The sequence below is a fragment of the Pygoscelis adeliae genome, unplaced genomic scaffold (genome assembly GCF_000699105.1).
Source record: "Pygoscelis adeliae isolate BGI_AS28 unplaced genomic scaffold, ASM69910v1 Scaffold293, whole genome shotgun sequence".
Lineage (NCBI taxonomy): Eukaryota > Metazoa > Chordata > Aves > Sphenisciformes > Spheniscidae > Pygoscelis > Pygoscelis adeliae.
This window is the reverse complement of record NW_008824362.1, coordinates 327469-338974: the sequence shown is the minus strand read 5'-3', so window position 1 is coordinate 338974 and position 11506 is coordinate 327469. Positions and strand designations below refer to the sequence as shown.

Below are 11506 nucleotides of genomic sequence, written 5' to 3'. Positions count from 1 at the left end.
GAGCGCATTCAGTCTGCCTCCTCCATGTCCCGTCAACCGCTAGGTGTTCTTTACACCATCAGAGCACGGCGAAGGTGAGACTCTTCTATCAGAGCCGCTAAACTATTTGATAGATCAGCCAGAACAAGCGTGTAATAGCTATGGAAGGAAAAAAACTGTCCAGCAGTCAAGGCAGTAAGGCTTCACCTGACTGCAGCAGGCTGCATTCAGACAAGCTGACAATTTCTCCTGCCGCTTAGGCTGCTATGACAAGACGGAGCCCAGAAAAAATCCCCTGGGGAGAAATCTCCAAAGAGTTTCTGGCCAAAGCAACGCAGGTGCTGTGAACCCTCCAGGAGACACGCGTGTTTGCAGCGGAGCTTTTAAGTCCTGACGCCAATGCAGATCTTCCCCAGAAGAGGCAGAAAGCTGTGATCCACCGGTACCCGAGGCAGGTGCTCGGTGACTTGCCTGGACCATGAACAAATCCTATATGCAATATCTTGCAATTTGATCACTGAAATATTTTAACTCAGAAGCTTGACAGAATCAACACTACTCACAGGCTGCTCCCTTCCTCCTCCAGATAGCTAACTTCTGGTCTTTCAAGTCATGAGAGGAGGGAATGAGACCATGAGCTGACTGAAGGGCCAGTTTAGATATTTGCTAACATCTCCAGCATCGTGATGTCTGCATGCACAGACTAAAAGCAATGAGCTTCGACCGGCAGTAACCAACACACAGCAAAGCAGAGGGCAGCATAAGATTTTACAAACGCCTTCTCTCTCCGAAATACCCAAGGGGTAAGGATGCACAGTTACCTCAACTTTACTGCATCACGAGGTGCCTCATCGACGAAAACAATTTGCGCTGACGTTCCTCGAGTGATTATACTCTAACACGCTCCCTTTCTATAAACGCTTATATTTGGGGAACAAAGTCATGGGTAAATGGCTGCATGGTAGCTTCAGTGCAGCTTATCCTGCACTTCTGACTGCCTCACCTCCTCTTGCAAAAAGGTTGAGATGGCTTCTGGAGATAAACTGCTATATCACACTGGTAATAAAATCTGCCAGAGATGAAAAACAGCTTAAAAATCTTCACTGAGCTGAGCCAAAATCTGAACGCAGGACAAGAACAGACAATAACAGGGCAGAAGGGAAGAAAGAACTGAGTAGCGGGGAAGACGGAGTCCTGCTTCGTAACAGTCCCAGGGAGCACAGTACTAGATTTATACCAGAAGGAAAAGGTGCTTGATATTAAGTCTGTGCTGCCCCTGGACCATCTTGGAATTCAAAGCCAGAGCCATATGTCATCACTGATCCCAAGCAATTTCTATACTGTTAAATTTAAGAGGCTTTGGCCATTCTTTAAATTTCTTCAAAGGTGCTTCGGAAGAATATTAAAACCATGTATAATTAAGTATCCAAAGTTTTAGGCATTAAAATACCTCCTATATTGCATTCAGATGTGAAAGATACCATCTCTAACAGTTAAGCAATCAGACTGGCCTTTCAGCATTCAGCCGGCACGGGGTGAAGGCTTGGTTCACATGCAAAGTGCTCAGCCCCAGCACAAAAAGGCAGTGCTTTACTTGGCTGAAGCACCTGAAATCTAGCCCGGCTTTTATAAACGCTTTCAGCTACACACTACTGACAGAAGATTAATTAGACAGGAAGTCAAGAAGGAACACATGCAATCTGAACCTTCCTTGGCTAATCACATAAAAGGAAGAACAAAAGCCGTTCCTTGCTGCAAATACCTTCTCCGGTACCCTTGAGATCACGCTATATAGCAGCACTGCTGCTGCAGTACCTTGGGATTTATTTTCAAAAGGGGAGAAAGAAAAGCTTGTGCAGCCATCAAAACAACTGTAGCAAGGGCAGAGGTAGACACTGCCAGAAAGCAGTTCCTCCCACGACTTTAGACAGCGAGCTCCACACTGCCCCAGCAGCTCCTCTTTCTCTGCTGACTACTGATGGAGCTCAGACAGCGATGGGAAAGGACGCCTAACTTTTAGAGGATATTAATCCCAGCCAACATATGTTCGAAACTGGAGAGTGTCATACGGCAGAATCATGCACTGAGGAGCGCAGAGCCCTTATTTCTAAGGATAAACGTTAAACTAGAAACATATTTTGAACTGTCATCAGGGGCTAGATCAAAGAGTCTGACAAACACTTCAAGGCTTATTCTGCAGTCTTCTAAAAACCTCGTTTTAACGTTGCTGGAGATAATGAGCTGAAATAGCACTGCTAACGCAGAAACGTGTCATAACTCCTCCTGTACGCAGACAATTCTGCCAATGACTCCCTAAGAGACGTGCTTCTGGTGCTGTGGAAAGAATCGTAAAGCAAAACTGCTCGGGAAGGATGAATTGTCTTCATGACAGGATAACACGGTTGGAAAAAGGACCCGTTCCAGCTGCAGTAAGTAAGTGAACCCCCTCAGGGATGTTGAGAGTTGGGGCACACGCAGGCAGATCACAAAATTCGCAAAAGAGAAAGTATTCTCGCCCCCTCTCAGAACAAAGCATCATCATCCGCATGAAAAGAAAAACCAAAACCAGCAGGAACAGAACAAAAAAAACCAAAATCACTTTCTGATCAGATGGGAACATGCTGCCACCTGCGGATGAAAGAAAGCAAAGCCACCTTGAACTACAAACACACTGCACGCCAGAGATCCCTTCATTGCAGACACTGGAGGCTTAAATGCCTGCCTTCATCGGGAGATTGAGCCAAACGGCTTAAACGTTTTGTTTCAAGGGGTTTCTTTAACCTTTTCCCCCCTTTCATAGCAACAGCCTGCATTGCTTGCTCCTAAACACAGATCAGTGCCGCGTGTGCTAAAATTTCATGTATTGTATATGAACAGCCTTGGATTTATAGTGGCTACCTGATGAAAAGTTGGCAGATGTCTCTTGCTACATCTTAATAAAACGGGCTCTTTTATTAAATTTCAAAGTCAATCCTGGAGTTATTACAAACTAAGAGCAACAGGGTAGAGATGTCCCTCTGATAACTCTTTTAGGATGGTTGGGTGCCAGTTACCTGGAAAAAACTGCACAAGAAGAAATGATCAGCAGTCGTGACTGTAATACAACCAGTAGCTGCTGAAAACTTAAAAGCTTTGTCTTAGCAGTTACTGCAGCAGCACTGATTTCTAAATGTTTTGGCCTTGTTCGGATCCCTAAAAGCTGTGGGCTGATGGACTGAAGAGACACTATCTGAACAGGATGACAGTGCTAACGGTAAACTCACGGGCATTTGGGAGATTAGAAATTCCCCAATGAATGCAGACTAAAGGCTTATAATTCTGCATTTCACATACAGTTCTGACTGCCACTATCAAGAAGTGACAGAAATTATGGTTTAAAAAGAGATTCACTTCAATATTTTGAAACCGTTTTTATATTTTTAAATGCTGCAGATGTCACATCTACTTAATTATCTTTGTGGAAGAAAGCTATTATTACTGAGAGTACAAGTGTGGTACATAACAAATAAGTTAATGATACACATTTCCAGCAGCTTAATTCTATTGAAAATAAAGAGTCTCTCTGAGCTAGTCAAAGGAAAAAAAAAAAAAGAGAGCTTTATCTTTTGGCTTTATCCTTTGTCCTATGGTCCTCTAAGTACAGGAGTCCAATTTTCTATCAAAACTCTTCCCTTTCTTTTACCATAATGTGACATTATATGATAAGATGGCTTTACGTGGCACGTTACAAGAACAGTGTTAACAACAGAAAAGTGTTCAGTGTCGTTGAGTCATTTAAAATAAGATCTTTTGACACAGATTGCCTTCTTTCTGCACTTACAGGCATCTGATGTTGGCATAAATGTCATTATTGGAACACACCCCGATTTATGTACAGAAATTAATTACACAAACAGGCACATTGCACCAGAGGATTTGACCACTATTTGTTAGACAGAAAACATGTGCCGAACTTCTGAAGTCCCAAATCCACTCCAGCTCTAGGCAGCAGCACTACCCCACACCTGCGCTCTCCTCCCAGTTGTAAACTTCCCCTTCTCAGGACTTTTGCTCACATCTCCTCCCCCGTTTGCTTCCTCCTCCTGTTCCATTTGTGGCTTCTCGTCGCGTTCACCGATAAAAGGCACATGATTAATAAACTGGAAAAAAACGCCAGCAAACTTGAACCCAGAAGCCATTCTTTTAGGTTTTTTTGGCTGCCCTTTACACAGCAAAATGTTGGATGCCATTTCAGTCACAGTCAGGTGATTTCTAGTCTCTTCTGTGCTGCTACACTTGAAGAGTACCGTTGGATTCCTGGTGCCACATTCCAACGTATCCATTATAAAACAGAGGATATTACCCCTGAACTCACTCGCTAGTCTTGTTAGCCTCGTGTTAATATAAACTGTTCTCCTGGCATCTGGATATACCTAATACTTCATTACCACCTTAAAAAACTACTATACCTGAAGACTGCTTATACATATAGGTGCTTAAGATGAATTCAAATCAACTATCATGGGAACATACGTAAAGAAACGCCTACCTTCATCCACAGTAAACTGACAGCTCTTGTCATTGTAGAAAAGAATTTTCTTCTTATCAGGGCGATTAACAAAGATGATCTGGTCCCCTAAAGCCTCGAAAACAAATGCAAAAGAACAACTCAAAATCACTTCGTTTCCAAGAATAAGGATTCCAACTTGAACAACAGACCCAGATCTTGTGCTACAAGAAGCAGAGCAAACTAGAGAAGCAGCAAAGCAACTGGCAATGAGAAGCATCCAAAGCGGACGCTGACGATAAGTACACTAATAAATCAAAGATGAGGTACGCAGGACGGAGATCAAGGTATAGAAGCAGAACTAAATGCCTACAGTTGGAAATGTGGGAGATCGAGAGTCTTTTGTGAGAACGAGCTTTGACAGCTGTGCCGAGACATCAGGCCAAATCCGAAAGTAAGGGATGAAATACAGAAAAAGCTACAATATTAGATCTTCTGAAATAGCTTTTGAGTTATCAAAAGAACAGAAACAACTCACGAGAAAACTCTCTCTCAGCCTCTACCTCCCCTTTGAGAAGCGAACTGGAATGGGTTCGCTGAATCGCTGACACGTGCTGCTCACCTTTATAGCCTTCTGTGCATTGGGTAGCCCTTCCTCAATATCTTCTAAAAGGATTCCTCCCAGCCCTCGCTGGTCATGCTTGTCCAAGAGCCTGAGCAGAGCCTTTTTATCTTTCAAGTTGTACTTGGGTTTGAAAGCATACTTCCCATCTACGACTTCTATTTTCGGATTGTTGACTAGAGCCTGTAATAGGGACATAAATTTTAAACCTTGAAAAAGAGCACAGACGCTAGGACTTTTTTCCTAGTGTGTTTTTGAGCAGCTAGAGCACATCAGCCACATGTTACAGCTGCCAGTTTGGAGGTTTGAGTTTGAAACGGATTTTAAATCCTTGGATCCTAGATCCACCAGCCTAGGCATAATTTGCCACAACATAAAGCACAAAGCACCAAAGGAGGCTTAACATCTTTCACTTAATGCCTTTGGGCTCGAAGCTCCATGAAGCCTCTTAGGGCAGAAAGCCGCACGCGTTCCTTTTTGAGAAAGGACTGAAAATAAAAGGAAGAGGGAATGCAAAAAAGTGTGCTTTGGCTGAATATAAAGTGCAAACGCACAACTCGGCATATCAAGCCCGGGTCACATGGATGTTACAAACGTGAAAGGCGGCATTAACCTGCGATGAACCAAACAGGAGTCAGTCTTCCCCAACTGCTGTCAATTGGCACCAGCAGCTGTAGAAGAAATTGAGAAGAGCAGACCTCCTGCACAGTAGGGTTTTACTTATGATGCCAGCTTCAGAGCGAAGCCGACCAGAAGTTCACGGACAATCGAAATGATTTAAGATATGCTCCAAATCAGTTTTGCTGTGCAGCCAGTACCACAATGGAAGTTCACCTGTAACAGAGGGCAACTCTACTTAGTTTCTTCTGCAGATGCCAGCCTGACCCTGAAAGGAGAAAGAGAAGAGACACAGAAAGAAGAAAGGAGGGAGAAAACACCTGTAACAGAGAAGGTAACTAACTCTGGCGCTGCAGGCAGGGTATTTGTTCACCTTTTCTCATCCAGTAACAATTCGGTGATAATTTTATATGCACTTCTCGGGAGGAGCTTTTTCATTCCATCTTGATATTCTGGTTCATTATGGAAACAACCTGGAGCTACCTTTTGAAAGACTTCAGCAAAGTCAAGCTTCCATCACAACCAACACTGCCAGACGGGAGGTTTCCGTACCCCAGAATATTAGCACTGGTAGCAAAGGAATGCCACAGGCTGTATTAGTTAAAGCCATCCTAGTTTTACTATGCTGAGATTTTATTTTCCCCGTGTCTCTGTTGCGAGGATTTTAAATACGATCGGAGCAAAACCAGGTACGCCAATCACGTATAAATACCGAATACGGTATTTTGCTGATTTATTAATCTTGAAATTTCACGAAGACATTCACATCAATTAAGCATGAAGATGAATACGGTGGCAAGTTACAGCGAATCTGTAAGAACGAAACCTAGCATCTAGAGTGAGACTAATGAACTCCAGCAGTGGAATTTGCAGATCTATTACCCCCACAATTTCAGACATAAATTTCACATCAGAATTCTTCATTTCAGTAAGTAGCAAAGAACTGTAAGCCTATGAATTTTGTGCCATACTCCTCTGTTTTAGTTAATTTAACATTGGAACAGCTCTCCGCTCGCATTTTTTTTAAAAGAAAGTCCTTAAGAAAAACAGCTTGTTTCTATAAAATTAGTAATGAATAAATTCACTTGACATAAAATATACTCTCTGTGTAACAATTCTAACAGGTCCTTTAAAAATGTCAGAATAGCTTTCATTTCACAGTTACCTCAACAGCAGGAGGTACAAGACAGACAGACATGTGAATCAATGTAGCTTCTTAAAGGGGGGATTATATATTTATAAAGCTTGTAAATAAACAAACATGTATAATTCAGGTTTACCATAATCCTTTATCTAGAATTAAAATCTAAACCTGTTTTCTTTACCTCGCTCATTAACCATTGTTTCTGTTTGAGTCCAATATCTAAATGCTGTGTTTCATCCAAAATCTCTTCTAGGGTTAATGGATGTGTATCACCACGCTGGTGCCGAGTCTGGAAAAGCAAGTAGGATCTATCAGAGTTCTGTACTTATTTTATTCAGCAACTCAATTATCATAAAGTAACTAAAATTGGTATAATGTGATGACAAAACAACTTTTGCAAAACCAGGACAGACGCATAGCGTATGAGTTTCAATTTAGGGTTTTTGAGAATATGAAGAAAAAAAATTAGTACCAGCTGAGATGGACGACTAAGTCATCTGTCAAGCACCAAATTACACGTTATTTTGATAAATAGCTCATGAATCCTAAAAGCTGACAGCATCTTGCAATTCCTATTTCTACGGCAAATAAAAACCATTATCCTGGTTTTAAAGTGACCTGGAGTAATTAGGATTTCAGTAACGGAACAATATGCTGGCCGTTTACTGACAGCATTTTGAATTTAACAAGCAGTTTCTTGAGAGTCTCACTCTTGCAGTATTATAGAGTTTGAAATATTCGGCATCTTTCAGCTGCCACAGAAGAATACATAACTCAAGTATTTAAAAACATTATAATTTTACATCAAAACACCGTACCTTCATATAATTCACTATTTTCGCAAGGACTCCAAACTTGTAGCCAGAGCCTCCTGAAAGGGCTTTCAAGTTAAATGATCCATTGCTGTGATCTACAAAAGGAGAAAACAAACAATTAAACGGCGCTTCCAACAAGACCCTGTTGGGTCTGCACTCCATCTCTTTCTCACTCTACTTCCATAAGCTTTCAGAACTACCACTATGAACAGAAATGCGCGTTGCAGGAGCGGTCACCCTCAGAGGATGCTCTGCTAGCGCACGTGTCGATCCAGACCCGCAGAGCGACCTGTCGACAGACACGGCTCTGGAACACGTCTGAGCAGGGCTCCAGAAATATAAAGTTATTGGGACCTGACCTTTAAGAAAACAGCAAGCAACTGCAGCATTACTACCATAAGAGTACATGTTGAATTCTGTGGCTTAACATACCATAATAATTTACGCTACATTAATTCACGCTGAAATAATGCACCGCATTTGTGCCCAGTGATTAGCTCTACTGATAGCTTTGTGCTGCTGAGATAGGAGCAGAAAGTTTCACTTATTCCCAAAAGGTATTCACTAGTTACACACCAGGTAAAGACAGGCTGTGCTCGTTGTGCTGGGCTTTTCTTTTTTTTTTAAAGTAGAATTTTTAAGTAGTATTTTTTATTGTTTTTTAAATAGTATTTAAGTATTTTTTAAGTAGTATATTAAGTATTTTATAAGAGGTATTTAAAAAGTAGAATTTTTTTAAGTAGTAGAATTTTTAAATTCTCCACTAGCTCTCGTGGAGAATTTATTAAAAAAAAACCCCATAAATTCAAAACAATTCAACTTGATGTGTTGCACCGCTGGAACAACAATTCAGAACCCCCTCTGTTGTCAAGTCTGGTTCTGTCTTCGTGTATCGTGAGGTTTGCTACTCTGTAAAGCTCGTTTCAAAAATTATTGCAAGGTTGTTAATGACTGTTTTATTAACTTCAGCTATTAGCACAGCACATTAAACAGAAATATCCACAAACCACCATCTAAAGCCACAGGCCCATTACCAGCATAACGTTGCTCAAACTTAATGGTAACAGCTTTTCAGAATTTCAGCTACTCCAGAAAAAGAACATTTCCTCTTCGTCACCACAGGAATTTTTTAATCCACTGGTGATTTCTAATCACATTTGACAGGACAGTAGGTATCTCAGAGACACTGAGCTCCTATTATTTCTGCAGAAAAAATCAGTTGAGGGAGAGAAAAGAACAATTAAAGTTAGTGCATTAACTGAGGGAGAGGTTGCAGCGGGTGCTGAGCAGAGCTGCTAAGCAAAGCCTTTGCTCTGCTGGGCAGCTGGAGGATATGGATGAGAGTGGTGATAAGGAGGAGTGGAAGGGCTCAGGGGTTTACGGTGGCGAAAAAAAGAAAGAAAAAGGAAAAAAAAGATCACCATGTTCTAGAAAATGCACCGAAGGTGTGCGACAAAGACCCATCGCCTCCACCGAGTAAGCGGCAGGCTTAGAGAAAGTCTGCTACGTTCACCGTGTTTAAATTTAGACGCCCTTGCCAAGTTCTTCACAGGAAACGCCAAATTAAGTTTCCAAAGTCACTATGCTTCGGGTGAATTTTTTTCACGTCTGTCCCACTGCATCTCAACCTACTTCTAAGCTGATCTGTAAGTCACTATAAAAGGCAACTACAAAGTGGGAATTTTGGATGTAGTCAAATTTCAAACAAATCCCCTTTCGATAATTATTGGGAAGACTTCATGGAAACCGGTGCTAGCGTAGTAAAAAAAATAATGCCGAAGGAACAAACGTCGCATGTAAAACTCGGCAACTGGTAATCGTGAAGCTATTACACGACATCGTATTAGAGGCTTTACAGAGCACAACAATTCTAAAATTAACGTAGAAGAATCAGTTTAACTCCAGCTACAGAAGAACATTTTATTCTAGTTACTAAATTAAGATGGAAAAAGGGAGAAAAACAAAAGCCAGCTCCCCCTGAAAATACAGCCTATAGGGATTTTCTCCTACAGGGTCCCCTTTTATCATTAAAAACTAATGTCTACGCAGGATGTTTTATAAATAAAAAAATCAGACGTGTAACGAGAGGTCTAAAGCGAGCAAAATAAATTCAGAGGTACAACAAATGGTTAAGACGACTTATCGTGTATTTGTTCTGTCGATTGAATCAAGAAGATTATCTTGTTTAATCTGCCTGGCTACAGGCTGCTGCAGATCACGACAAGTAAATCTAACCGCACGGCAAAGCTGGAAATCTGCAGACATTAACACTTCAAACGTCACGGTTTGACCGGCTGCTTCCCAGCGCACGGCAAAAGGGGCTCACGGCCGCCGTCGCACTCCCAGCGCGCCCCTCCGCTAACGAGCTCGTCACGCAGAAGGAGCGTCCCAAAAATGAGAGCGGGAAGGGGTTTGTTTCTTATTCAAGACGGTAAGAGTCAAATTTATGAATGATTTACTCCTGGGGTTGAGGGCTTGATGCAAATGAGCATAAAGGAAGTTGTCAGCAGCATCATGCTCTGGCCAATGGCAGGAAAGCTCCATCTTAGCTGTGCCATAGGCTGCATTAAAAAAAGGGACCAGAACAGCGCTCTTTCAGCGTCCTTTCAGACAAGAGGTAGGTGTGTATCATTTTATAACATTGTCTTAGGTTTATCTTGATTACTGAAAGAAAATATGCCTGTAACCTACGAGCCTGTAAAAAGCTTCTTAGGATCAGAATGGTTTTTCTCTAGGTTTAGCAGGATTTTATTCCGCTGAACGCAGAAGAGCTTGTCTTGCACTATCAGATAAGCACTTTCACCATCTGTGCACTAATGGAAAATTGATGACCGCTCCATCTTACAGAGAAGCTAATACACCAAGCCAAGATTCAGTAAACAAAATGGATTTCATCCTTACTGGGGAGGTAGCTTGTTTCCTGCAGCCTCACGGTCCTCGTAATTGATTCTATATGTTTTTACAGAAATGACAGTGAAAGGGTTTTCCTTAAAACAAAGACAGCTAAACCTGAAATTTAAGAAATGTATCCCCCAAGCGGGTATTCCGTAAACCCTATCAATTAAGCTGCCTAAAAGAGATCTATGTTCGTGGATATGCTAGAAACCCGTTCTAGAAATTTGGTACGTAAGGGTAGGAAGAAAACCCCGTTGCATATTATTACCCTTGTTAATGTTGGAGCAGCGATCAACACAATACAAACAGACAGGTTAGAATCCGTCTGCGATTTGTAAATGCTATTACCCCGAGATGTCTATTCAGTGGTTTCTTAAACAGGACTTCCTCAGTACTGCATTGAAATGATTTTTTGCCAGTCATTTCCCTCTGCTCCGTGAATATGATTTCAAACAGAGCTGCTCCTCTGCAATATCTAAAGACGATGATACTTTTAAATTAAAACCTCATACAGGTATTACAGAAGCCAATTCATTAAATATTTAACTCACCGCATTTTGGATACATACAATAGCTGAACTGCATTGAAATCAGACTGGCTTACAATATGAATTTAAATTGTGCCATTACAAAATGAGTAAAACTGCATGAAACCAGACCATTTTTGACAGCTTTCAAAGATGCTAACCTTATTAGCGCTGTGTTAATCCTAAAGGCTCGGCAACGGCTACTTCAGTCTTGTATTGTAATAATTACAGCAACGAGTAGCCGATATTTATCTGCCTCGCCTCACTGAAATCTGAGGAGATTATCATCCTCCTCGAAAACCACAAACCACCTCCGGCACGGGCATTAAATTCCACCTCCCTGCGTAAAGATGAGCTTCTCTACGCTGTGCAAACCGCTGCCCTAATGGTGGCTGGCTGTGGAGTGGGAAGGGGCCGGCT

General features: G+C 41.7%; 1 protein-coding gene across 1 annotated transcript in view; it reads right to left on the bottom strand.

Moving 5' to 3' along the window:
* GTF2E2 (general transcription factor IIE, polypeptide 2, beta 34kDa) overlaps positions 1-11506 on the bottom strand; it is a 25559-nt gene that overhangs the window by 5744 nt on the left and 8309 nt on the right. Inside the window, exons 2-5 of the mRNA XM_009319874.1 lie at positions 7668-7759; positions 7031-7138; positions 5088-5270; positions 4508-4601 (exon numbers count right to left, since the gene is read on the bottom strand). Coding sequence (XP_009318149.1) covers positions 4508-4601; positions 5088-5270; positions 7031-7138; positions 7668-7759 — 477 coding nt within the window. The remainder of the gene's footprint in view (positions 1-4507; positions 4602-5087; positions 5271-7030; positions 7139-7667; positions 7760-11506) is intronic.